Below are 27711 nucleotides of genomic sequence, written 5' to 3' on the forward strand. Positions count from 1 at the left end.
TCCAATAAAATCTTAAAAGATTACTTTAATAATAAACCATGCATTCCTGAGCAAGCCATCGCAAGATTAGCTACCAGATTGCTTTGCTGCAAGCAGATTTTTCACAAACTGTTATTGATACTTTCAAGGCATTCATGAAAGCTGATGTCTTCTGAAGGTCTCTGCACTTCGGTGGGGTTTCTTGTGCTGCTACCTCAGTTTCCACCCAGACTGGAATCCTGGTGATCCTAATGACAGGCTGTGGTTTGGGTAAAGTTAACCTCTGGAAAGCTATAGAAAAATTCACTGATGTGAAGGGTTCCAGCTGCAACTTCAAGATAATTTTAGACCTGCTGGAAAAATGGCTTGTGTTTGGGAAGTGCTGAGGCTTATATTGTTCTGTACAAAAAGCAGTTAACTTACACAAAAAAATCCTTATGTAGTGGCTGAGCTTATGCCAGCAGTAGTAAAATCAGACACAAAAAAATATAAGAAAAAAGTCATTATCCTGGGAAACCCAGCACTCCCTCTCTACTATAATCTTTAAATGGTCAGTCTTAAAGTCATAACAGCCATTGTGCATTTGATTCTGATTTTGCTGTAGAGAAATAGAAACTTTTCATAAAGTGCAAAGCATGTCCTCATGCAGTGCAGTATAGATGAAATAACTGAATTCCTGTGGGGCTTTCTGCCTGGATTCCTCCTGCATTCAGAAGGCAAGGCATATGTTTAATGTAACAGTTCTGAATTTTAGCATTTAGCACAACAATGTTGGACATCAGGGGAGATGTTCTTAGTCACTTAAAAAAAAAAAAAATAGTTCATTCCTTCAAGTCTTGAGATATTTTCTGTTTTCTAAGAAAATTGTAATTTTTCAAGTTAGTTATTAACCACTTTTCAGTTTAAAAAAAAAAAGGTTTCCTGTGGTGTTGTTAGTGATGTCCCAAGTGCTGCTGCATATTGAAGGACCTCACGCCATTTCTGTACTAGATGTAATTTCATTGCCCCTCAAAAGGGCTCTTAAACTGCTCATTTTTAGCAAATGAAAAGCATTTTCCTCTCTTCCAAATTCAACAACAAATAGTACAAATCATATTTGCAATCATTAGTGCGACTAGTCAAAAGTATTTTGGTGAAATGTGCCAGGGGTTAGTTTGGGCAAAAACAGATGATAATCCTGCTTATGCCAGCTCCAGGCTGGCCTGTTTCATAGAAGTTGCTTTGTTACTGCACCATGTTTAAACTAGGCACAATGTCAACCTTCATGTCAGGCAGCCTGTGTGACTCATAAAGGACGCTGAGCTAAGGATTATTCTTTAAAATACACAGTGCCCCAGGACCAAGAAGCTCCAGTCCTGCTGGTGGGTGTTTAGCACAAGTTGTTCCAAACAATGTACGGTGCAGTGCCAGCTGTACAAAACCAACATTGTTAAACATGAATATAACTGTGTCCCAAGGAATTCAGATCTAATCCTGCAAACACCGACGCATGTGTAGCCAGAAACCTGTTAATTGTAGCAAAATCTCCTTACTTACGCGGCATGCATTTCCTTCCGTGAACAGTAGGCTCGTGTAAAAAAAAAGACGTTTCTCCTGTCCTTTTTGGTTACATTAGCACTTCTCAAATGAAAAGCAGATACAGACAAGTGAGACACAGCTATCAGCTCCTAGGCACCTCAGGCACAGGGAGGAATACCATCCTTTTGCTATTCACGAAAAAAGAATACTATGCCGTATCTAGAAATGCATCATTTAGTAGCTTTGGATGAGGATGATTGCCAAATGCATCCACCAGTTTTGAGCCTTGAACTTCCCGGTGGTAAAATATGTTTGTGTTAAATATTTCCCTCTTTTGAACACTTCCAAATATCTATAAATTTTTTAAATTCTTTTTATTTTTTAATTGGGTATTGGTGCAGAGCAAGATGCACAGTTTCGAACAGAAATATTTTGCACTGTTCTGAAAAATCAAAAGATAAGCTAGCCTTGAAAAAAAAACCAAAAAAACATTCTGCTGCAAGGACAAAAATACGATTTTTTTATCAGAGGTTGCTTCATACAAGGTGGAAAACAGCTGTACTACCTACTCTGGGGAAAAAAAAAAAAAACATGATAGCTGTTTGAATAAAGATGAGTGGGAAGTACAAAGGTCAGGTCTGGATGTGACCCATAAACTGAATTGCACTGACCCAGTATTTTGGTTCGGCTGGTCACACATTTGGGGAGATGGAGGATGGAGAGAGTTACTCAGGTATTTGGGTTTGGTAGTTTAGGAAACCAAAAAACAAACAAACAAACAAACAAAAGCTGCTGGTTTGGGCTTGGAATTTTCAACACCATCACCGCACCCACGTTCAGGCAGCCGCATGAAGGGGACCCGTTTTCTAGAAGAGCGTGCCAAGCCCGTTGCCGTCGGAGAGAGAGAAATACCTGTGCCCTGCGATTCGTGGGCGCCACACGATTCCGTGCCCCGCAGGGTCCAGCTGTCTCCCAACCCACTTCCCTCCCCGCGCGTCCCTCGGGGGGCTCCGACCCCCCGTGAGAGGGGGGTCCGGGTCACAGCTCCCTCCCGCCCCCGCAGCAGCGGCCGGAGCGGCGGCTCGCAAGGGGTTAAAGTTGTAAGCACCGACACGTTGAGGGGGAGTAGCCAAGACCAAGCAGCAAAAACATCACAGCGCATTCCTGGGTAGTCGTCAGCTGCCAGCATCTGATTAAAACCATATCGCTCGCTGTGAGTGGCTAACTAATCTGAAGGCGAGAGTGCAACCCAATATTTAACCGGGGCCCCGGTCCCAGCCAGACTACGGGCTGCGATCACCGGATCATGCACGGAGCGGCACGGATCTAGCCTGTAAGGAGCTTTGCGAGCGGGGCTCGGCTCTCGCGCAGCCTGGGAAGGGGTGATGCGGGGGTGCAGGAGCTGTCACCGGGGGAAGGAGCTTTATCCACGACGACCTGATAGTCGGTGCCTGCGGCGGGGCGCGGGGTACCCCTGTGGGGTGGGCGCTGACACGGATGGGGCGCCGGAGGGGCTGTGTGTGCCGGGCCGGGCTCGGCTCGCTCAGCTCCCGCAGCCGCCGGCGAGAGGCGCCGCGGGGGCCGCGCTGCGCCGGGAGGCGGCGGCGCTGGGGTGGCCCCGGTCGCGCGGGGGTCGCGGCACTGCCCGAGACGGGCTGCGGGGATCGTGTCCCGGCTGAGGTGGGGTGGAAGCCGCCCGCCTCTGGCTCCGGCGAGGCGAGGCGGACGACCGGAGGAAGCACGACAGCAAAGCAATATAAACGCACATTTTCGGTTTTCTGTGTGGAGAGGATGGGGTTAAAATCATGAAATAGATTAACTATATAAACACTGATTTTCCTATTTCCTATAACTAATTAGTTATGATAAATAACTAATATGAAAGAATCTCTCTAATAGCAGAGACAATGATCAGCACACGGTAGGATGCTGTGAAGCAGGAGTAGGGTTTTGTTCTGGTTTTGGATGGAGTATCCTTGTGAGCACTCCCCTGTCTGCCCGTGAATTTCTGCATGCTATTTTGGTCCGGGGTAATCCGGGATAGCTGTAGATGTTGACGATTATGTGGAATTAGTCTACCTTGAGAGAGAAACTTACTGGTGATGATACATAAAGTCTAATGTCTATCATATGGTGACACTTAATGTTGGAATGGTGCCAGCGCAGTGAGCCATAAGATAAATGCAGGTGTTGCCAACATAGCCACACTTCTTCAGCTGGACTTCTCTGTAACAGAGCTTTTACCTCGCAAAAATGTTGAGACTGATTACTCGAAAGCTTACTACAAATTCACTGGTAAGGCTGATGATTTTATTATTTTGAGGGTCAGAAATTTTTAAAGTTTTCTCTTAATTAAGCTAGTTTGCCTTCAAAGGGTACATTTTTTTCTTCAGAAGTCTTCTGTAACTTCCACAAACAGGGCTGCCCAAAATTAACCAAATCTGAGAGTATGTAGGCTTAGATTTGCCCACTGTATGTTAAAGAATAGGCATAGGTATGCTCTGGGATGGCAACACCTGTGTAGACAAAGTAAAGATGCAGATTCAGTTCAAGAAAATTAATTATGAAGTTGCGTATTCTAGTTTGCTGTGAAGGCTTGACAGGCAATATTAAAGTGAAAGGATGTTATTGTGTCTGATAATGACCTGCTAGGCAATTATAATGCTAGCAGGTCTTCGGGTCAGCTTCCACTAGGACCTTCCAGGAGGTAAGTGAGGCTAACTGGAGATGTGAATGGTAATCCAAAGAAAATCTTTCCAGCTGAGGATTGTCTGAGGAAGTCATCCACCACATCTGTTCAAAGAATCACTGCAGTAGCATCCAGCGCAATGAGTCTTGAGACATAATCAGCTTTTCAAAGTACCCTGGATTGTGTGAGGATGTGATCAAGGCTGAAGGAGAAATTTTTATGAATAGTAAGCTTGCATTGGAAGGAGGACAACCAAATGGTAGCAATGGTAAGGAGGATGAGAGTACTAAATTAATATCAGGTGAGTCATCAGAACAGAGGCTTTACTAGCAAACCTCGTGATTTGGTGCATAGGAAAGCTCAGTGTAAAAGGGAGTGAATGCTGAGTCCTTCAAGCTTTATTTATCTGGCATCAGTTTCCTTTTGTGAAGGTAAAGATGATTGTCTAATCTACCATATACCTTCTACAGTGGTGCCAAGTATGTCTCTATAGCTCCAGTACAAAATCTATTTTCTCACCGAGAAGAGTATTACTTGTTAAGTTACTTGCACACTGCAGATCAGTAGCTGCTATAGATACACTTCATAAACTTCTTGCTTAAGGCCTTTATTTCACAAGCACATATGAGAACAAACACTCTAAGCAGGTGAATATAATGTATGGAAAGGGTAGGTTTCTGTCTCTGTGGGAAAGCAAATAAGTGTACTTAATGTCAAGGAAGGGTGAATCCAGTGTGGATGCTTAAAAATCAAAGGAGAAAAGCCATATCTTGAGATAAGATGTAAAAGTGTGCCAATATACTGTAGTTGTTGGGTATTGTTGCCAAACCTGCTGATTTTTCTCCTATTGATGCTCGCCTTTCCTAGCAAATGTCACACTTCTAGGAAATTTGTGTGACCAGCTGGGTTAACCCTGTTCTTGGGAATGCTTGTGGACTTTATTTAGCAAGGATAGCAACATGTGACCATTACAGAGGCATTAATTTGCCTGTACAAAGCAGTAAATTCCACATCTAGAGAAAGCCAGCTTGATCTTGAAATAGTGCTGATGCAAATTCTGCTTACTGGCTAGATTCTGTCAAAAGAAATGAAGAAGCATGAATGTAACTTGTAATCTGCAGGGATTTTGGAGAAAAAACTTAGATCTTGCATGTAGACTAAGGGATTGTTAGTAGAATGGAAATGATACCACAGGGATGGGGGATTGCTAAGAGGTCTTAATTAGTTTCTGCTGTGAAACACAGGCATAAGCCACTACTCACTACCTCAGCATGGACTCCACAGAAGTACAACTTGGGGTTGTGTTAAAGAGATCAAGTAGAATAAGGTGTCTAAGGATTGTAACTGAGAAGAAAAACTGGCATTAGATACCTGATTCTGAGGCTGTGCCTAGGTTCAGGGGTCTCAAGGTTATAAAGATGCTGAATGAAGCACAGTGTCAGGCCTAGTCAATAAACAAGAGGTACCAGTTTCAACAGGATTACCTTGTTTTTACAAGGTGGGCAGTTGAGTGCTGAACAAAGCATCTTCTCCCATCCAGGTCTTCTCAGCTCTGGCTGATGGAGACATAGACCATCCTAGTCTCCCCACACCTGAAAGACTGTGCCTTGCATATGCTCTGGAGTGCTCAAGGATGAAGTGTCTCAGATGAAATGCCCTGCAGCTTTTTACCCCTAATTATCTGTATGATTTTTAAATTAGTTTTAAAAGTCTTTAATACAGCTTCAGAGCTGGTGCATGTCCCCTTAAATCTAAAAGCTCAGACATTGCAGGGCCAGTTAAGGACAGATTATTGGCCTTGGAGGTGAATTTCCTGCTGTTCTGTCAGTTCATGTTGCATCCTTAAGCAGTAAGATGAGGATTATCTCTTAACCAGAAAAAGTAGGTCTGAGAGACAAGATAATGGACCTTCCTCTTGACAGTCAAGAGGCTTCATGACAATGTCAGCTAGGAAATTGCACCTCCAGCAAAGTCTATGCAAATCCTAATGCTGCTGTGCCACACAACTTTAATATACCTGTCCTGTGGCTAAAATGCCTATGGATGAAACTTTCCTCTTAGGAGGGGGGAAAAAAGAAGCTGGGAGCACTAAGGATGTAGTTTTAACTCCGCAACCTGTTTTTCTACCTTACAGATCTCTTCTGTGCCCTGTCAGAACATGGCCATTTGTGCTTTGAGGCAAGGCACAAAGGTCACTGTATGAGTAAGGATTAGTTTTCTAGTAGCTTGAATCACAGATCTGTCTGCAAACAACGGCTACCCTGGTTGATGGAAGGTAAACACTAGATCTGACACTTCTCCTTGTATGCTTCTGAGGGATGGGGGCATCCCTATAATATGCTATCAAGATCATCATAGAGATGGGAAGTTAGAGACAACCTGGTGAAAATTGCTTTATAGTCTGGATTTAGGAACAATAGTGTAAACTTCCTCTAATAGGTGTAACTACGATCCCTGATAGGGAAATGCTGTAGAACAGTCATCTATGAAACTTTACTAGCTGTCCAGTAGGACATCTACTGTGGTAGCTGTAGTGGAACTCTGAAAATCCTGGTTAATCCTTTCTAACCTCTGGTATAGGTCTTTCTATACCACCTTTTAAAATTTGAGTCTTGTGTACTTATTCATTGCCTTTTTTGCTGCATATACAAGGAGAGCTGGGGGCCTTGATAATAACATCTTGAGGGCAAGAGTAATCCTTATATTAAGCAGTATGCTTCATAATAACTAACAAGACTGGATCTGCTGTAGAAGAGCCTATAGCAAGTAGGCTCTGCGACCAGAATTTTCGTCAGTCATCTCAGAATACATTATGAACATAATTTGCATCTCTTACAAGAGGCAGTATGGAATGACTCCTGTGACAGTAACTGCTACAACAATTTGTGTATTGGAGGCAGAGTATCTGGGGGGTAGGTGGAGTGTTCTTCAATTACTGCTGAAATGAATGTTTAATGATAGACTTTTGGCTGCTCATGGCATAACCAGGCTGGGTAAGCAAACTGCAGTATTCAACAATGTGGCCAGGATTACATGGGTTTAGGCTGTGTGAATGCTACAATAATACAGGAAAATCCTATTTGTCACACAGATAAATTTGTGAACAGGTAGAAAACACAGTTCAGTGTAAACTCTGGAGAACATATGCAATCTCCCTCAGTACAGCTTGCATATACCCAAACTGCAAAGAAAGATAACTGTTCCAGCAGTGGACAATTAACTGTATGCAGCTGAAATAACCTATGATAACAGCTTCAATGTGTGTCAAGTTCCTGCTCGGAGAAGGAGGGGTGAAAAGCATGGTTATTGGCAAGAGTCCTTCACTATACTAACAAGCAAGAAGATCAGAAACAGGCCCTCTAGGCAGAAGGGCCTTAGGAGTACAGTTGGAAATTAAGTGTTTGATTTGTTGTTCAGTTCAAACTCAGTTGCATCTGAGTAAACACTAGCTGCCTTGAATAACAACTGCTTTGCTTCCTTGTTGTTTGGTATATCCTATGAGTCTCAACAAGGAATATTGATAGAAAGTTGAGCTGTAGGCACTGCAGCCATATTGCTTGAGATTCCCCATCCTGTGGGCAGCTGATGCTTTCCTTAGCAATATCTAGAGCAGACAGCGGAGTTCTGGCTCAGGTGCCACTAATTTACAAGGCTTCAGAACTGGAAACTGGAGACAGGTATAGAGGAGTGGTCTCTTAGTTTTTCTTGAAGGCTGATAGGAAGAAAATTTGTGCAGATAATGCAAATATATAATCTAATCAGTCTATTACCAAAGTAATAGCTCTCTATCAAAAAAGGTATCCCAGTATGCCCTTTCAATTTCTTTCTAAAGGAAGAATCTGGAGTTCAGGTGTTGGTATTGCTGATAGTAAAAGTGAAGGGATTTCTTAATTCAAGAAATTCACAAATAGGTTAGCATAGCTGATGAACAGAGATTGGAAAGGCTGCTCTCAAGACTTGTTGCAACATGCTGTCTTATTCCTGGAACAACTCATAATCTGAGGTGGACTAACTAGATATCTGGATACTCTCTTTGGACACTGAAGTTCCTGGCTGAAAAATAACCCTATCAAATAGACTATGACAGTGCTAGTTTCCTTCATCTTGTGATCAGGTTTTCAGGGAACCAGACAGCACTAGCTCATTAAATGCTTTTCACTCATTAATTTATATGTTCCAAGTTATTCATCAGGTACAGCTTATTTAAACCGGTCACTACTTCTCCTCAGCCCTCTGTTGTAATCTTCCTGCAAAAGATATATTTATTTCCATGACAAGTGGAAGAAAAATCCAAAATAGAGCTACTGTGGTAGCTGGGTTGACAAGTAACTAATTATCAGAAATCATGTGCTTAAAAGCATAGTAGAATGACAAAAAGTACCAATCCAATTGCACCACTTGAACTGTGTGACCTGTTCAGTCCCAGCTGCTAACTTAATGATTTTCTCTTGGCTGTGATTCAAGTGTGTAGAAAACACTTTTGGGAACTAAGTTTGAATTTCTGTGTTCTTGCTAAAAACCAAGCGGTTCCGAGGAGACTGATGTGATGAGAACAGACCGTTCTGTTCAGCTGATGAAATAGCAGTTGGCATGGCTGAACGGTGAGATGTCTGTGTGGTTTCACAGGCATGATCCTGCACCAGCAATGGTACATGCCAACATCTGTAGCTGACAGGGCTCAGCAGTGTACTAAGACTTTTACCTACTTTGTAGGTGGTACTAGGGAAGGGAGCAGAATGAGGGAGGTATTCCCTGACGTGTCAAACTCTGTACTTCTATCCTACTAAGAAGATGAAGGTCACCCTTCCCTGTTTCTCTTTACTGGTTATATATGATGAAGACAGCTGGACTATGTTCCACATGCTGCAGTATGTAAGTACTGTTGTAGTTTATTCCAAACTGGTATTCACATTGACAGATGAAGTCCTTGGTGTAAGTCTGCCTTTATTATCTCAACAGTATCAATCCACCTGTTGGGTAAGAAGACAAAACATAAAACAGGGCCTAAAAATCAAGTTGCACAGAAGTTCCCAAAAGTCAAATCCTGTTATTCTAGAAATACTTGGTCCAACAGGTAAGCGCCTGGTTTAACTAAAGTCAGGATATCAAGCAAATAATCTCTCGAACACAAATCATATTTCTACCAATCTACAGCCTAAGTAGGACAGTTAAACAGGGTTTTTGAGCTGAGTGATGGATGCATTGCTAATCTAGACCTTACTGAATTTTGGGAATGACAGATAGCTGCACTTGCCAGGCAGCGTAGTTTGAAAACCTTTTCAGTTGTCTCTCTTACAAGACCAACCACAGGACCTTTGGTTAGACTCTGCAGTATAAAAGTATGTGTTCAGTCATCTTTCTGACATGTAATGCTGCTCTTGCATTCCAGACATGGCTAAAAGTGGAGGTGAATAGTTCCCAAGCTGTCTATGAAATTTCTTCTACCACTTGCCTTCAAGCAGGTACTTGTTATGTGTAAGTGTGAACACATCATGTATAACCTACGTGTAGGTAACGCTGTTACTTCTCATGGATAATATTTGCTGGATATGCTGGTTTGTAATAGAATAGTGTGATTGTTTGAACAGAGAAAACAGACCAATGTCAGTGCTTGCATCAGAACCAGCATCTGGAATGTTCCATCTAAATCATTATAATCCTGTGTCATGTTACAGAAGGTTTATTCAACTTGAACTTCCTTGGACACTGCCAGATACTAGAGCAGTGGGTGTTCTACCAATGAAAGAAAACACTTAAGATTATATTTTATTTGACTCCTCAGCATGAATGATCGTGTTTAAAAACCAAAAGTCTGATTAGCACGTTCATATTTTTGATTTATTAATGCATGCTTAGGGCTTCTCAAGGCTACTACCACTGAATCAGGAATTGAGCAGAAAATATGATAATCAGATGGGGAGTTGTTAGATGTAAATGTCAGTCAGTCCTACAGGGGTTCACACAAATGCAGTATTATACTCCTGACATGAGCGGAAGGCTGCCAGTCAAGATAATTTACTGATAACAGACTATCTAGCTTTGCAACTTTGACTCTTGCGTATTGTGTAAATTGTTGTTTAGCCTATATTCTATTTCCTTAGCTTGAAAACGAAAGTCTTGAATTCACTAATACAACTTTCTAACCAGAAGAACCTGACTAATTCTTCAAGAACAGTGGGGGAGGAAGCAACCTGTCTCAGACACATGTTCACCAGTTGAACTGTTGCTGTGCTTCCTGTTACTACTTCATCCTAACGGCTATATTTCACTTGGCAGTAAAAGCTTCTCTTGTCCTCTCTCGGCCTTGCAGATTCTAATTCAAGGTTAATATTTACATGCAATAGCTGTTTAAGCTGAATCGTGTACTTTTAGGGACAAAGAAGGAGCACAGGCTGTGAAGAAGACAAAGTATTAAGCTGCTGAGCAGATGTTTAGCTTATCTGCCTCTGACTTTTTGGGTGTCACTAACCTCTTCTCAGATAATTTCTCATCAACTTTGAGACATTTATCTTTGTCTGCTGGGGGGGGGAAAGCAGGTCTGTTTGTGAGGATTCTGTTCAGTCCTTAATCCCATGACAGACTACAGCCATAATGAAGATTCTCAATTGTGTACAGGACAAAACCATAATCATTAAGGGTATCTATCATGTTGCCACCCCCTGCTCAAATAAAAGATATCTGTAGAAGTATCTCTAAGGGAAATGAAACGTTGCTCAACAAAATTGTTCAGTACGTTCTTCCAAGTCTTGCTAAGAAACAGGTATTTCAGGGATGACTTGTCATTACTGACAGCCTTCCCTGCAGAGAGTTCAGAGAAGACACCAAGAGCACAGTATGCCAAAAGCTAAAAGACTGAACTTTCCTAAGGCAAATGTGTAGAAATTAGTTACATTGCTTGAATGGAGAGTAGTCAGGCTTGCGACAGTAGGTAGCAAGTTGTACTTCAAGGCCTGTGTGTTGAGGGCCTGACATGGTGTTTGTCTGAGGAGTCATTGGTATCTATCTGCTCTTCACAGGATAGTCCCTAAAGGAAAGGAAGAAGATACTACTAGTGGTCTCTTTGCAAGCCCTTTCTGGAGTAAATTGAAAAGTGGGTCAGCAAAATGTGTGCAATGTGTATCTGTTAATACAGGCAGAGTTTGGTGCACTTCTCCCAAGGCGGCAGCATCTCTAAATCTGTCGTCTTCAGATTTTTGAAACAGTGCATTTAGCACAGTAATGAAGATGGGCCATACAACTGCATAGTGAGTAATTAAGGTGTGGTGATACCAATGGATCTACATGGACAAGATTCAAACTGCTTTAAACTAAGTGCTGACATAGTTGCTGGGGGAATGACCTTGCTCTTTTTACTATGCCAGTATATCTGAAGGCATGACTGTCCTTGCACCCTTGCATAAAAGCACATGCGTCTCTAACCCTGCCATGCCTGCTGACTGACTCTTTTGAGACAAACTCAAAATTAAAGTGTAAGAGAACAATTCTAGTCTTGCTGCCTTACACCTGCAGCTGGAGTAAGGAAATTCTAAGAGGCTGAGTACTGTGAAAGGAAGCCTCCAAGCAACAAACAGATTTTAACTTTATTTTAGTTACTTGCATGTAAAGCACACCTGCACTTTCCATGAAGATAACACAAACTTAAGTATGATGAAGACCTTGCAGAGCTTTAGCTTGAGTGTAAAGCACAGAATCCATATCTGGTTGAGACTCTTTTATATTGAGAAAAATAGATTGCTGCTAGCTTAAGCTACATGTTGACCCCCACCCCAGTGAAACTAAGGTGAAGCCTGAGGCAATTTTGTGCAAGACATGTGGCTTAACTCAGGTATCAAGAGCTAGTTATTTAAAATACAAACAGCTATTAAGGTTGCCTTTGTCTGTCATTGCATTCTTATTTTCACTCATTCTCTTGTTTCTGAGGTGATTCTCAGAGACATCAGGTTCTCCAAAGGTATGATAAATAACCATCATGTACTGTGAAACCTCACCAGGGGACATAAGTTTTGCCACATCTCAAATATGAGAGTGGGCCCTGTAAAGTGGCCAGAAGGCCCTCACTAACCTAGAATTGCACTGCTAGCACTAAGAATAAGCTTTTTCATAGTAAGATGGGGCATTTGCAAAGGTTCAGCCAGACTTGTATGCATCCCTGCCCATCTTCCTCCACTGTGGGTTTTTTTGCTGTCTGATTCTATAAAAATAAGTGGTCTGACTTCCATACAATGGAGGCAGATGGCAGTGATGACCAGAGATGCTTTGAGTTTAAAGATGGCAGCTGTACATATAGATATTGACCATTTTACAGTTGCCAAAGTGAGGTCTTGCTTGTGAATATTTGCTCCTTCTTAAGTTATTTACTTTTTATTGCCTCTTAATTTTACTTCAACATGTGATACAAGTTGTATAAAACCAGAGCTTAGTGTAGCTCTACTAATTAGAAGAAGGATCACTGACAGGCAGGACTCAGTCCCCTGAGGTTCTTATTTCTTTCTCCAGCATGGAACTGGGCAGAATGTCCTAAAACTATAACTTAGCTTCTTGAGAGCAAGTCTTCCTTCTCTCTTCTGGGCCTTTTCCTTCTATTTTCTCAACAGTAATCTTCCATATCAGGGTGGGTGTTCAACTAATGATCCAACCTTAACTCTTTCCTTCTTCATTATTTCTGAAGGACTTGATAAAGGGAGGGGCTCCTTATGCTTATGTCTAAAAGCTATCTCCACCCAAAACTATACTATCAGGCAAAGTAGCTTAGCTACTCTAAAAGAAGAATTCAGTTGACTTCCTTTTATCTGACTAAATTGTGGATTTCAATAGGCACAACCTATTTTAGCACTGTTGCAAGTATCCTGCAAGTTCCCTCTTGGCTTAATAATTTTCCCCTTGATCTTTTGTCAGAATGGATGCACAAGCCACTCTTTCAGTGATAAAATTTCTTAAATAACCATGGCTTGCTAAACAAACTCTTCCTCTGACATCTATTTCTACTCAGAACCACTTGAAACTTTCACAGCAACACCTTTGTTCCCTTGCATCAAATGTTGCCTAACTGTGGCCAGGTAAGTTGCTTACAGAGGAGAAAAGGTATAGCTGACAGTTCTTTCGTATTTGAGCACTCTTATCTCTGTTGATTTACTTGACCAATGCTAAATGGAATTCACAAACCATCTAGTAAGCAGCTAGATCAAATTTTGCTTTGATTAGCAGCTAGTATCCTAAAGGCCTTCCTGCTGGTAAATGGAAATGGAGGCTTTTAGGGTGAAATTCTCTCTTTAAGATCTAGGAATTTTTGTTCTTCCTAAGTTAAGAATTAGTTAAGAACTGATATCCATTACTCAGTTAGTGGCAAGCTGGTTAAGTCATTCTAGCTAGTGACTTATCATTAAACTGAGGGACAAAGAGAAAGCAGAAATGAGAGCAAAACCCTGAAAGTAAATTTCAAGTAATGCATAAAGCATCAGCTATTACTAAGGCAAATGAGGAATTGGCTATTGAGAATAACAAACTTCTAATGCAAGGGGTTATTCAATGCTTCAGCACTTTTATCTACACACACAGTATGTCTCAAATACTGGATAAAAGGGGTGGCTTTATCTGTGGCAGTTTACCTGGATGTAGGGGGAATTAGAGGGGAGCCCAATTATTTAATCACCTAAACAATTTCTTGACTTCGTTATCCTAAAATTCAAGGGGCTAACTGCAGCCATTGCAATATCCCAGACAGAGGATTGATAGAATGGTTTCTGTAGCAGATGTGAATGTCCGGTTTTTTCTAGCTGGGTACAGATCTTCATCACTCTATAAAGCTGCTCTGAGTACCTCTTCTTGGTGAGAGTGAATGCTTCAGCTATGTTGGAACTAAACATGGTGACTGTAGATTATTTTTTAAATTTGAGTCTCAGAAGCAAAAAGCGCGCATGGCATAGAGTTAAGTCCTAAACAGCCATAATTTCTTGTCCAATTGCAGGGTTTTGAAAATCTGAAGGTTACTTGATTACTGTTGAGACAAGCGTGTGGGGGGTTTGGCTTGAGGTTCTGTTGTGTTTTTACTGGAACAGTCTGTCTGCAGCCTAAGGAAATTATTTGGTTTTACCTGTTGGGTGGTATAACGTCAGACTTTTGCTGGTTATAGAAACACAAAAAATATCTACTGGCATCTTTTGGGTGTTTTGGTGTCATCTTCATGGGCATTTGGAACAGATCCTAGCAAATGCTTCTTGTGTTCTCTTCTACTTTAGAGATGCAGCTGGCAGTGCTGAATGAGAATAGAGCAAAATATCTGAGGTTCTATAAATAGCCTTAAAAGGCAAAAAGAAGCTAAAGATTGACAGGTTAAAACATGTTGGTTTTGCCCACTGATGTAGATCAGTGTGACCTACTGCTTAGGTATTACTGAGGTGAGTGTTCATCACCTGCTGGCCATAACTTCATGCTCTCTGTAGCCCAGCTCTGAGTCAGACTCACCATATGATCACTCCTTATGCTTTCAGGCTTTATCAGGCATCAGCGTTCAGCAGAACTGACATGGACTAACAGCTCCAATAAGAATAGTTCTTCTTCAAGGTAAAATATAATGTCCATCTTCTAACAATTACTTGGATTTTTAAGCCTACAGCAAACGAAACTGGCCACCATCCCATCATGTCTACTGAAGCTGAAACTACTGCTACCAACAGCCCGCCTGAACAACAGGCTCCACCAAAGCCACAATCTTCAAAGAAGGAAAAAAAGAAAGGTAAGAAATGCTTACCACTTGAACACCTCCTTTATTCCATGTCCTGAATCTTTTGCATTTGCCTAAGATCACCTACCCGCTACTGCTAAAATAACTGAGTTTTCCAGCTGACTAGAAGAGTGAGTAAATATGCTAGTATAATAAACTTAACCAGAAGGTAGGCTTTTAAAGGATTTTTTTCTAGCCTTAAGTTCTAAAGCTCTCAGTTCCACTTGTTAAATAAGTTGTTTGCTCAGCCTGACAAGTTAGCAAGGGCCCAGAGAAATGAGAGCCTCCTGAGGTGACCAGACTCTGGACCATGGTGGTAGCTGTTAGTCTGAACTTTAACATGACTCCTCCCCACCCTCCAGAGAAGGATTTTTGTCCTGGATACAGATTCTAGTCCAGGGAAGCTAGAAAACGCATTCCATGAGAATTATTGTATATTAGAGAATAGATTTTTTGATAGATTAGATCATGTAAAAATGATTACCTCAAATAAAAATACATACCTAGGTACATACTTACTCAACTGTGTTGAGCATGCAGAGAAGAAAAGCAAGCAGTTCCTAGTAGCAGGAACAGCAGAAATAAAAAATTAGCTAAAATACCAAATTATTAGAAGGACAAGAGTACCAGGACTTGTTGTAGAAATGATGGTGCTGATAGCAGGTTCTAGTTGGGAACTGGGAGATTATTTTTGCACAGCAAGAAGAGATCTGCCCACATTAGAACACAGGGATAAGACATAAAGGCTTTATTGAAAACCCTGTATGGCCATGGGAAGTACCATTTCTGCATGGTGTTTTTTCTTAGCACTTGTATTTACTTGGCTATTGCTTATCAATATTTTAGTCTTTTATGTGGTGAACAATCATTCTGAAGCCCCCAGATCTTAAGCACTGGGCTCCATTCCTTGAACTGAGGCCACATTCTGCAAGTACTGTGACTTTGAAGGAGTAACTGTCTTGCAGTCCACATGGATTATTAGTCAGCTGTACTCAAGGGACAGTTCTAATATGTACTTACATGGTGTACATTTTTTTAAAGATAACAAATCAGCAAAATAGCCATTTCTATCTTTAAAAAAAAAAAACCAAACAAAATGAAAAACAAAACAAACAAACAAAACCCAACTCACTCAAACAAAAAAGTAACCTCAACAAACAAACAGACCCACGAAACCTCTTCTCTGTCTCCAGGGCCAGAAAAGACAGATGAATCCCTCTTGGCTAGATTCAAAGGTGACGGTGTAAAATACAAGGCTAAACTGATTGGCATAGATGATGTTCCCGAGGCAAGAGGAGACAAAATGAGTCAGGATTCAATGATGAAGCTGAAGGTAAGGGCTTGAGCTGTCATGTAAGGAACAATCTCTGGTTAGCCCTCAAAAAGCAAATCAAATAGTCACTTTGGGAAAACTTCAAATACAGCTTAATGATAATATAGATGCTAACAGCACTGTCTAGATGGATATTACTTCCTAAGATGTAATCTCTGGCTCAAAGGACATTTCTCAAAAAGTTTGGGAACATTCCTTTGGGTCTGTAGGCATCCAGTATGAATGCCAGCAATATGAATTTCGTCATAAATTATGAGCTTGGGGTTTGGAAGGGAAGGGGGGATTGCTGTGCAATTTAACACTGATCTAAAAGCACAAGTTGGCATCCTGTGTCAATGGTGACACGAAGTGATACAGATAAACCAAAAAATAAATTAATCCCTGCAGCAACAAAGACTACTACTTCTGTAGTACAGAACACTCACATACCTTCAATCAGGCTGAAAAAGCAGGTAAGGATACTGCTACTGCAGCAGTTTTGTGAACTAAAATCAGTTTTAAAGCTCTAAAACATTTACAGAGCAAACAGTCTAGTTCTGTGGTATCACTTTACACCTAAGCAGTCATATGTTGCAAAGAAAAATTAAAGCTCAATCCAACAGAAGTCTTATCAATACTTTGACATTCATTCTCTTTAGGGAATGGCAGCAGCAGCCCGCTCCCAGGGTCAACACAAACAGAAGATCTGGGTAAACATTTCCCTCTCTGGTATCAAGATAATAGACGAGAAAACTGGGGTAAGATATAACGTATTTTCTTAAAGCTAGCGAGGCACCTAGAAGTTAGACCAATCTGAACTAGATTCCTTCATGGCACCATACCCCACTTCCACATAAATAAATTGGCTTGTGAAATGTTTGCAATGTTGAAGACTCCTGGCAAAAAGACAGCTATGTCCTATTGTGCTTAGTCAAAGGCTGATAAATCTGAGGTTTTGACTGAAGCTTTTTAACAGTCTCAATCATTCTAACTACAGAGAATGGCAGCTATTATGTTTCCAGCAATTTAAACCAATAGTTTTTTTTCCCAATTCCAGGTCATAGAGCATGAGCATCCAGTAAACAAAATCTCCTTTATTGCTCGGGATGTAACAGACAATCGTGCCTTTGGCTATATATGTGGAGGAGAAGGCCAGCACCAATTTTTTGCCATAAAAACAGCCCAACAGGTATGGATCAGATACTTTTTTTTATGTGCTGTGGATAAGGCTGTTGTATAAACATTTAACATGTGATAAAGGTGTAGTGTTTTGCTGGTAATTCTACAAAATTCTTATGGGGAATACCAGCATGCATGGACAGACTTTATTGAAAGAAGGACAGTAGGAATTTACTGTGTAAACAAACACTGGCTTCTCACTTGTACAGTTTCTTTGTAGTCCAGAATAAAAGCACTCAAGTATTGTCTTGGTTACTATGATTAACAATGCTTAACTTGTCTATATACCATGAAAGTCATTAGTGAGATGAACAGAGCCATTATCACAGGTTTCCCACTGCGAGAGTACAATTTCTTACGTAGCCAGAGCGTCACTCAAAATTAACAGGAATCTAGAACTACATTTGTCTAGTTCATGTGATGCTTTGCTTTGTGCAGCAGGGAAATCACTTATTTAATTGCAACGATGATTCTGGGGCTTGTAAATGACAGGTCTAGTCCTCCTAGGACCTCCTAACCTTAACTTGTGGGAGGGATTCTGATCCTTCCTTGATAGGTTCCTCCCATGCAGAAATCCTGTGTGCAAGGTTAGCCTCTCTGAGGGGAATTTGTATGTCAGCAAAACTGGAAACAAACTACTTAAAAATACTGCTGAGAATTATGGAGCTTCACAAACAACCTGAAGTTAGGTATTTATTGTTTATCAACTCATCTTTATAATGATTTTATAATAGCCGCTATAATGACTTGATAAGCCCAGACTTCAAAGCTAGAAATTTCTTTTACCCATTCCTGCCTGCCGTCCCAGAGAACCTGTTGGCAGCTTTGGACCCACTACAGGTGGGACTGAGGAGATCCTTGTTGGAGCATGTTACTACTTCAGTAACAGCTATAAGACTCTCTTCTAAGTTTGTTTAATCAGTTTGTCAGCATTCTGATCAATAATTGTTTTGGTTTCAGTGGAATTGTAGATTAAGCACAAAAGCCTTTTGTATGTACCCTGGAGTCTATTCCCTCAGTTCACCATGGGGTGCTGCTTGCCAGCCTCTAAGCTCAGCCGGGCTTTAGACAGCTCTTTACTTGCTGCTGGTTATTTTTGACATAAACTTACCTAGCTTAGAAGTAAGGGCTTTTGCAGCTCTAGTCTGCTGCAGCTGTACTCCTAGCTAAAGTCAGTAGTTCTTGAAATGGCTCTTTCTGCAGCTGCATTTCTAAACCCTGTGATTAGGAAAGGATAGTTACCAGGTACAAACAGTGAGATCTATTCAAAGGATTCTCTGCTTGAGCCAAAGGTAGTGGCTGAAGAAGGGGACTTGTTCTACTTTAGATGTTGACACAGCTGCTGTATGCCCAACACAAGTGTTCCAAAGCAGTGTAGCTGAACTTGCCACCATCTCAGCAAAAAGATTCTTGTTAATGTATGTGCAGGGCATGCCATGCCTTTCTAATTCACATTAAACTGTCATCCCATTTAAAGCTGGTCTCTGCTTTACACATTTGAGGTGCCTTGCTCATTTGCTATTTGTATACTGCTTAAAATAAAAGTAGTATTATTTATAGAAGCTTTCTCCAGCGCTGGAGTTGGTAGAAAATAGACAAATGCAAAATGCTTTTCTTCTCAGGAGACTACCAGAAGGCTTGGATAAATTTTGCACTTCTAGGACTTGCCATGCACTTAAGTAGTATTGCTACTAGTTTTTTTAGCAAAAACATAACAGGTTAGCACAAATTTGCGTACAGCCATTTTTCCTGTAAAGTTAACAGTTCTACACTGGTTGTGTTCCGTTCTCCTTGGATCCTGCATAAGCAGAATCTTGTATGAAGACTAAACAGGTCTTTATATTCTTGCTTTTCCTGTTATCTCAACCTAAGTCTTGCACCATTTATGAATATTTGGCTTGTTGCACAGATAGCAGCAGTAGAAGTCCAAGTAAAAGTAGTACATGGCCTAAAAACTACATTCTTTTCCAGGCTGAGCCTCTGGTTTCTGATCTTAAGGACCTCTTCCAACTAATATATAATATGAAGAAGAAGGAAGAAGAAGAAAAGAAAAAGGTGAGTAAAAATACAGAAACTGCATGACTTTGCATAAAGCTTATTTCAACTTTGGCTGAGTTTTGGGCTCTTGTAAGACTTGACACTGAGCTCTGCCTAAATCCAGGAACACTGGAAGCTATTGGTTGGCAGTTGTGCCAGCTGTCTGATTGCCTAGGTCTAGTAAGCTCCTCCAAAGTGAGAGGCTTTTGACATTCTACGTGATGTTTAGATATTAAAAGTCTTCTTTTTTCTTTAGAGTGAAGAAGCAAGTAAGACTGAGGTAGGTTACTCCCACTCAGCCTCTCTTCATTAGGCATGCTGCTGCACCACACCTGACTTTGACTTTCTTTATGCTGCCAGCTTTATGAAGGCAATGTCAGATGCCCAATTACATTGAAATGGAAATAAAAGGGGTCTATGGAATTAATACTGAGTAGTGATCTCACTCATGCTTCCCTTTTCCATCACTTGTTTTTTAAAGCCTGCAAGTCCCTTGCTTAAGGCAAATTTTTAAATTCCAATTATTTCTGAAACTGTTATCCATCTATTACAGAATGGTGGTGAAGCACCGCCTGCTGATCAAGCTGACAAAATGAAACTGGTAGGTTAAATTTTAAAACTTTGTTGATGCCATTACGGAGTTCATAACTGATTGTTTCCATTTGTATAGGAAATGCACTGTTTATAGACTTTTTACAGTAAATCTGCATAATGATTGATTCTTTTTCTTGTGAGGGCTCTAACAGATATCAATTCTTTCAATATTTCTGGCTTCAAGGGAGTTGACCAGATGGACTTGTTTGGGGATATGTCAACACCTCCTGATATGAGCAGTCCCACAGTAAGTAGAGTCTAGCTTAGCTGCCTTGGCTTTTTCTTTGAAAGCAAATTTAGTCCTAGTAATAAATACATTTTTTACTGAGACATCTGTCTAGCAGTCATCAGTGTACTAGTGGGGTAGGGCTGTAGAAGTACCCACTTAATCACTAGACATCATTCTAGTACTTAATTCTACTAATGTCATTCTAGTAGCTCTAGGTCAAAATTTGGCCTAATTGCACAAAAGTGTGCATAAACCTTGTCATAGTTCAGTATGATCCCAAAAATCCTGTCATTTTAAATCTGGCACTATAAGCCACCATCAGCCATGATGCAATTGATGCTGTCAACCCAGACAGTGACCAAGTCTTACCCTTCTCCTGCATGCTTGGTGGAGAATTAACGTGTTATCTTCCACTGGAAAGTAGTTCTCCAGTGTTACTCTGAAGCTGAGACTGCAACTTGAAGTCATACTAAGGCAGTGTGATTTCACAACTTGACAAAACTAAGGACTAGAACTCAAACAGGGGCTTGACTCAAGTGAAAGCCTAGGTGTATTTAGTTCTTACTGACTCTACAGCCACTAGATAGAAGAACTAGGATCTGATATTTAACTATGGGATCTGGAAACAGATGTTTTATAATTGAGTTTCAGAAACCAAGTAACTGTAATTTGACTATAGACAGCAGTGCTTGCCTGTGTGATTTTGAATATTTACTGGTATAATGTATTGGATACTAGGATCTCTTGCAGCTATTTTCCTTGAGCTTTTTCACTGTGCACCAAAATCTACAAATAACTAACTTAATTTTTCTCTCTGAAAAAATAGGAAGCTAAAGAGATTCTGTTAGTGGATTTTAATTCTGAAATTGAGACCAAACAAACCTTTCCAAAAGAGGATCTCTTCTTGAATGGCATCACAGCCTCTCTTCCACAACCAAAGGCACAGACACCCTTCTTGCCTGAGAGTTCTTTCTCTACCAGTCTCAGCTTCTTTCCCACACCTAATCCAGATCCTTTCAGTGATGATCCTTTCACACAGCCAGCCCAATCTGCACCATCTTCATTTGATTCTCTAATATCTGATCAGAAGAAAAGTCTGAGTACCTTGACACCAGTGGGTAATGGTGCATTAAATGGTGAGATTGACTACTTTGATAAACAGTTTGACCAGATTTCTAACAGAACTGGCAAACAAGAAGCACTAACATGCCAGTGGCCACTTGAGAGTAAGTCACCTGCAGCAAGAATTTCCAATGTGATACCAGAAAGAGAACGGAATGGTTTTCTTGAAGTCCCAGCAAACCTGTTTGTGGAAGGTGCTTCCAAAGGATTATCTCTGCAGAATGGAGTAAAGCTGGAATCTGAAAACAATATCCAATTCATGCCACATGAGTCTATAACAATTAGCCCACCACCACAGAATACCAAGCCAGGAAGAGGAAGGAGATCTGTCAAGGTGAACAGTGTTCAAGTAATTTATGGTGATACTCATGATTTTACTTGGAGAAGCTGGGTGAAGGAAGCTTTTCCTTCTTATTACCGTATAACTGGCTACCTAGATTCACAACACATCTACTTCTGCCTGCCCTGCTTACTCTAACCTCTCTGCAGCCATGGTACCTTCTAATATCTGTGAATGCTTCATAGTAGTTATGGTCACTAAATTCTGTACTCTCTTCTTTAATGCTGCCATACTCCTGTAAAGGTCTGGTAAGTATGCCGCTATGCATATTAACACTTGATATAATGCCAGATAGCAGTGTGCCCATCAATCTGTGGTTTCATACCAATAAGATACTAGTACTAGCTTACAGAAACCCATGTGGTTTCTCAGTATTTGCCTACTGAAGGCAATTCCAATGACTTGCCTGATTAGGCACAGGGTGGCTCTCGATCAGATTTGTCTTGTACGCAAATTATGCAAAACTCTGCTGGCCTTGCCACAACCATGGGCATTACTGCAGACTAAGCAGTAGTGTCTAAACGGGTGGGATGCAGAGGGAAGCTCACTGTGATAGCAAGTAATTCACTCATTTTAAGTCCTGCTCTTCTGCTGTTGACTTGTGACTGCTACATATTTTACCTATTTAATGCCATGTATCTCCATAGGCATGAAAAAAAGGATGATGTTTGAAGCTCTTATACTCTAAATGATACATCAAAACTCTCCTCCTCTTTAGATGAAAAAATCTTCTAGCTCTGGACCAGGGAGCCCTGATCATGCTAGCATTTGTTCTGCCATGGCATCTCATAAATTTCTTTTTCTTTCTAGACTGCATCGAATGACTTATTCAGCTCAGATTTCTTTGTGCCATCTACGGAGAGCCTTAGCTTGAGCTCAGGGGCACAAGCAGGAGCTCTACCAACTAGTCCACTGAACCTCTTCAAAACAAGTTCTACCACAGCATCTCCATTGGCTGGTCTAGGTTAGTTTACAAAAGTCAAGGTCTTGTTCCACTCCAAGATACCTGCTAACACCAAAACGCAGATCCTAGTTTTCCTGTACTTCCTGTGTAGTGCTATACCCTTTAATCCATGTGCTGTTTGCCCTAAACTATTAAGTCCTGTGAATAGAGGGCTAAACTCTGTACACTTAACTGGATCAGGGCTTTTTTGCTTTAACTCTGCAGCAGATTGCTGCTTCAGGTACACAAGGCTCAAGTGAGCCAAGCACAACTTGTGAGGTCAGAGTAACAGTTTCTTAACAATCATTTAAACAGAAGTAACTATATGGCAAATCCACCTGTCACTTCTGTGCTAGAGCTGAGTATGTTCCTCCTTCCCTTACAACAACCTCAATTTTGTCCTTGCAGCACTGAAATGCAGTAAAGTAAAAAATTAAACCCTTTCTCCCACCCCCAAATGTTTTGATTTGTAAGTGCAAACCAAGACATTTTTGCAAACAGTACATGAATATCTTTTGCTGGTACCCTTTGTGGAATTGATACACTCCTTTTTGTGGTCTTCAGATGAGTGAAGTCTGTGTAACAACAATCTCCCCACAGGTGGCTTGCCAGTAACTTCATCACCATGGACCCCACAGACAGTTTCCTTCACTCAGGCTACATCAGTCTTTCATGGGTCTATGATGCCTGCTCAGTCTCCAGGATTTACTCAACCACTTGCCTTTGGTACTCAAGCAGTGTCAGGCTGGAACCAATCTGCATCTTTTGGTGCCACACCCACTCAATCTTCTGGTCTCTGGTCACAGCCAGCACAAGTTCCACCTAGTTCTTGGGCACAGCCAACCAGTGCTGTAAATCCCTTCCAGAGCAATGTGTTCACATCTCCAACACTAGCAGCTCATACAGCCTCTGCGCTGCCCTCCGTGTCAACAACAGCCAGCCCACCTCAGCCACCACCCAGAACTACACCGCAGAAGGAGCTGTCCAAGAAAGAAAGTGATGCATTCATTGCTCTGGATCCACTTGGGGATAAAGAAATGAAGGATGTCAAGGAAATGTTCAAAGACTTCCAGCTGACAAAGCCACCTGCAGTCCCAGCGAGAAGAGGAGAACAGCAAAACCTTTCAGGTGCTTCTGGAGTTTTCAGTCTTTGCTTTAGTAGTAAAGTAGGCATTTCCAAAGATAGTACAGATCATGATGAAATGGAAGGTAGCAAGCTGTCTGCCAAAATGACTGGTAACATTTTTGACGGCTAGTGAAGTAGGGGGTTGAAGGGCTATCTCAAGTAATAAATTGAAGCCTTGATCAGCCTTCTTGATCAGTCAGTGGCTAAACACTGACACCTAGTGCCTAAATGACTTGACTAGAATGGGGCAAACTTAAGTCTGTACAACGTTAGAATTTCCATCCAGCTTGAGGTTAGTGAGGGAAAAGCAAGAGTTAAAATTGTGGCTCAAAGTCACTCCAAGCAACTTCCATGTAAGATTTTTGTGTTTCTAATTAGATGAGCTGTGGTGTTGCTATATAGGCAGACCTGAGTTCTTGTTAAAGCTGTTAAGTGATACAGCAGTATGTCTCTCTTTTTTAGAACCACCAAAGCCTGTTCCTCGACTAACTGCACTGCCAGCTGATGGCCTGTTTGAAAGTCAAGATAAAACAGACCCTTTCAATCCTTCATCTGTAAGTAGTAAAAAAAAAAAACCCGAACAAACAAAAAAACCGAAACACAAACAAAAAAAGAAGAATCCATCAAACCCCCCCCAAATGACATCACCATCACAAAAAATCCATCAAAAATCTTTCTTTCTCCTTAATAACTGTGGTGCCTATGTTTGAGTAGTAGCTTAGTCCTGGCTTTAGAGGCCATACAACAAAAACCCGTTGCCTCTTTGAGGCTAATATGTAATATAGCAGAGGGTATTTGTTGCAAGAAGGCTAACAAAGCATTATTATTTGGCTTGGCTTCACAACCAGTTTCCCAAGCTGCAAAGACTAGCAGAAAGTTCTTAAGTACTGGGACCGTCTACAAAAGAGTATCAAATAATGTAGCTGCAGAAATATTCCACTTTGGTTATACATAACCCTCTTTAGAGCAGACTGAGCATTGTGGATCGTGAAGCTCTCTAGCTGAACAAATGGGAGGTTCCATGTTCAAGGACTCTGGGAGGGGAAAAAGTGGCTTCACCAGATCACTGCATGTGGGAGACAGCATTTGAAGCCCTCAGTGGAAATTCTGGACCAGTTCCAGACTGCTGACTTAAGACTTCTAGCATTTGACTTAAAGATATCTCATCATGACTCCACTGGCTCCAAATGAGTTCAGCAGCAAACATGGTTTTCTGAAAAATACCTTTCCTTGGACTAGCATAACTGCTAGCACAGCTTAGAGCCCCCTTCTTTTGTTGAAGCAGTACAGTAAATGCATATTTAGCAGGAGTTCTGAAGTATTCTTTCCAGCTCTTTGGAACAGGGACTAGCTCATAGAGCTACTCTCATAGAGCCATGCAGAGCAAATCTGGTGAAAACTGGAAATCCACTAACAGCATATCTCTCTTTCCTTAGAAAGAATCCCAGAAATCACCTTCTGGTCCTTTTGGTGATAATTTTGGCAATCCGTTTGCATAGATCAGGTAAGTCTTCCACTAGTAAACCAACCGACTTTATCCTCTGAAATTTATTGAGGAAATATTTGGTAAAGAGATAGCTAAAAACTGCAGTAGCTTAACACTAATGCTCTCTAAAGTATGGCAAACAGTGCTTGAAAGAACTTCTGCTATAGTACTTGTATCAGACTTGTACATAGCTGCATTCTGTCTAAGCCTAGCCAGCTTCACTTACTTAGAGCCTTTATTCTTCCCCAGACTTAAATCTCAAGCCCACAATAGGATCTAAATTTCCTTTCCTTGAGGAAAACTAATGTGCTGCAGAACACAGAGGAGCTGACTTCAATACCTTCAGATATCTGTGGGAGACTGTTAGCATAGAGCGCCCTATATACAGCATACAGCTTTCTGAAGTCTAATCACCTCAACAGTTGCAATTACGGACTCTGGGAAAATTGGAGCAAAACTAGAGTAACGGTCTTACTCTGATTTTTAATCAAAAGCTGTTATAAGAGCTTTTATTGCTAAAAACTAATGTAATTAAAAATTTCCTACCATTGACTGGAGAGCAGGATCTGTTGATCCATAAAATCTTCTTCTGTAATACCATTAAGTCTTCCACTGAAATACTGTCTAGCTTCTGACAGAAGACAAGTGTTGGTATTTATGGCTGTAGTTTTGTTCTCAGTGGCTCTGTTTAAGCAATAAAGCCATAACTTAGAACCATCCTAACACTAATTCCTTTCCATCATACTAGGCATAATCAGAAAAGGACAAACGGAATACCTGGACCTCTTCTCAACGTGATTTTTCTACATGTTTCACTTTGCTGTCTGCTATTCTTGCTGTTGTTTCATGATGTCTGCAATCTAAAATATATCCAGGTGGATTGAAGCATGGACCCTCAAAGAACATGCTGTGAAGATGATAATTCAGGGCAAAGCAAATGGGGATATTGACTCACGCTGAAAACCCAAATTCAAATTGGTGGATGTTACCTTTACTTTAGTTCTTTGCACTCCTCTGGCAGCACTGAGTAATGTGTCTTGTACTATTTCCCTTTACACAGCACTTACTGTCCCAAAATAGAGGAACTTAATGTACCTAGGGAAGAAGTGTTGCCTTTGCACAAGGGGATTGAATTAGTAGCTAAAACTCCATACCTTAAACAACTAGGTCAGTTGCTCATTATGACAGCAGCAGCCAGTTGTAAAGTTAAGTGGATGCTACTCAGTTCTAATTGGTGACTGGACAGATGACTTGGTCTCTAAGCCACAAAAATATAACTGTGTAGAGGAAAAGAATCTAATATTAGTCTATTTAACTAAAAGTAAAAGTATCATTCTGCCATAAATGTGTCATTAAGGGACTGCGGGGTCTGTAACAGCACTGCTGACGCCCTGAGTACTAGAGGCCTACACTGTAAGCTGAAAAACTTCTTGCAGAACATTTAGGTAGTTGTGGACACTAACTGTTGTCTTGGTGCTAACACGGCATTTTTCAGGGAGGGAAATCTACGAGGATTACTTTTTTATTAAGGTGGCTTGGCAGACAAGTGGAACAAGCAGGTAAGGTTCTTGCTTATATCTCAGTGAATCCCTGATGTGCTCAGTTTGAGTTGTCACATGGTGTGGTGGGGTATGTTTCCAGCATGTTAGAAAACAAAAACACCATAATGGCTTCACTCCATGCCTAGGCTCCTTGTGAACAGCTGCACCACCTCTGTGCCATTTATTTGAGGTAGTACTCTATCTCTTGAAAAGCATGCCTTTTCTCAAGAGCCTCTTTACTAACAGATTTTTGAACCAGTTACAACTGCCTGTAACATCATTCTTGGCCAGTGGTGATGACTGATGTGTCAGAAGTTTTTCTGTTAATGCTAAGTATAAACTTGAAATGTTATTGTTAAATCAAATGCCTAAGCTGTTGCTAAACTGGAGAGCTAAGAAAGTCAACTTGAATACAGCCTTAGTAGCTAGTTCAGCCAGTCATGCAATTAGTCTTGTATACAAACTTTTCTTGCACTTTCTGTAATGCAAAAAAAAAAAAAAAAAATTAAAAAATGAAATCACAAATTTAAGTATTTGTCTCAAACTGGAAATGTAGAAACTTATTGATGTTACACAAAACTGTAGTATCTGTTACTTAATGACATTAAAAAGAAGCAACTCTTCATACCAAATGAACATCAGTGTGGCTGTTGATTCTGTCCTCTGTAACTCAATCTTGTGGTCTAGTTGAAATTAGGAGTTCAAATCAAAGCATGCTAAGAATCATTCCTCACAGGTTCTGTAGATGTCTGATGGCAAAGTGTCATTCTTGCATTGGACCTGTTCGAAAAATGCTGTGCCATATTAAAAAATAAAATCTCCAACTGATTTAGTAAAAACTGTCACTAGAACTTTGTCCCTTAGACTGCTCAGCCTGAGCTTGTTGCTGCTAAAGA

General features: G+C 40.9%; 1 protein-coding gene across 3 annotated transcripts; it reads left to right on the top strand.

Moving 5' to 3' along the window:
• The first annotated feature begins 2641 nt into the window (after positions 1-2641).
• On the top strand, positions 2642-27451 carry DAB2 (DAB adaptor protein 2). 3 transcript variants are annotated; one of them, XM_042028444.1, is made up of 15 exons: positions 2642-2830; positions 14792-14918; positions 16100-16239; positions 16878-16976; positions 17276-17407; positions 19369-19452; positions 19691-19714; positions 19988-20035; positions 20213-20275; positions 21084-21713; positions 22530-22683; positions 23263-23790; positions 24251-24342; positions 25225-25292; positions 26023-27451. In XM_042028444.1, exons 2-14 carry the CDS (start codon positions 14825-14827, stop codon positions 25285-25287), a joined length of 2151 nt encoding a protein of 716 aa, XP_041884378.1. In that variant the 5' UTR covers positions 2642-2830; positions 14792-14824; the 3' UTR covers positions 25288-25292; positions 26023-27451. The 3 variants fall into 3 exon arrangements, with proteins under 3 accessions (XP_041884378.1, XP_041884377.1, XP_041884379.1); XM_042028443.1 differs by having other exon boundaries at positions 25225-25286; positions 26021-27451; XM_042028445.1 differs by lacking the exon at positions 19691-19714 and having other exon boundaries at positions 25225-25286; positions 26021-27451.
• Positions 27452-27711: the final 260 nt, after the last annotated feature.

This window comes from Corvus kubaryi, unplaced genomic scaffold (assembly GCF_017639235.1).
Source record: "Corvus kubaryi isolate FWS band 111438036 unplaced genomic scaffold, C.kubaryi_AGA036_p1.0 37308, whole genome shotgun sequence".
Classification (NCBI taxonomy): domain Eukaryota; kingdom Metazoa; phylum Chordata; class Aves; order Passeriformes; family Corvidae; genus Corvus; species Corvus kubaryi.

What these genes read in the sequence shown, in the direction of transcription:
- DAB2 (XM_042028444.1), top strand. Translation starts at nt 14,825, where the DNA reads ATGTCTACTGAAGCTGAAACTACTGCTACCAACAGCCCGCCTGAACAA. An exon ending in AAAGAAGGAAAAAAAGAAAG is followed by an intron (nt 14,919 to 16,099) that starts GTAAGAAATGCT and finishes CTCTGTCTCCAG; the next exon opens with GGCCAGAAAAGACAGATGAA. An exon ending in ATCTCCATTGGCTGGTCTAG is followed by an intron (nt 22,684 to 23,262) that starts GTTAGTTTACAA and finishes ATCTCCCCACAG; the next exon opens with GTGGCTTGCCAGTAACTTCA.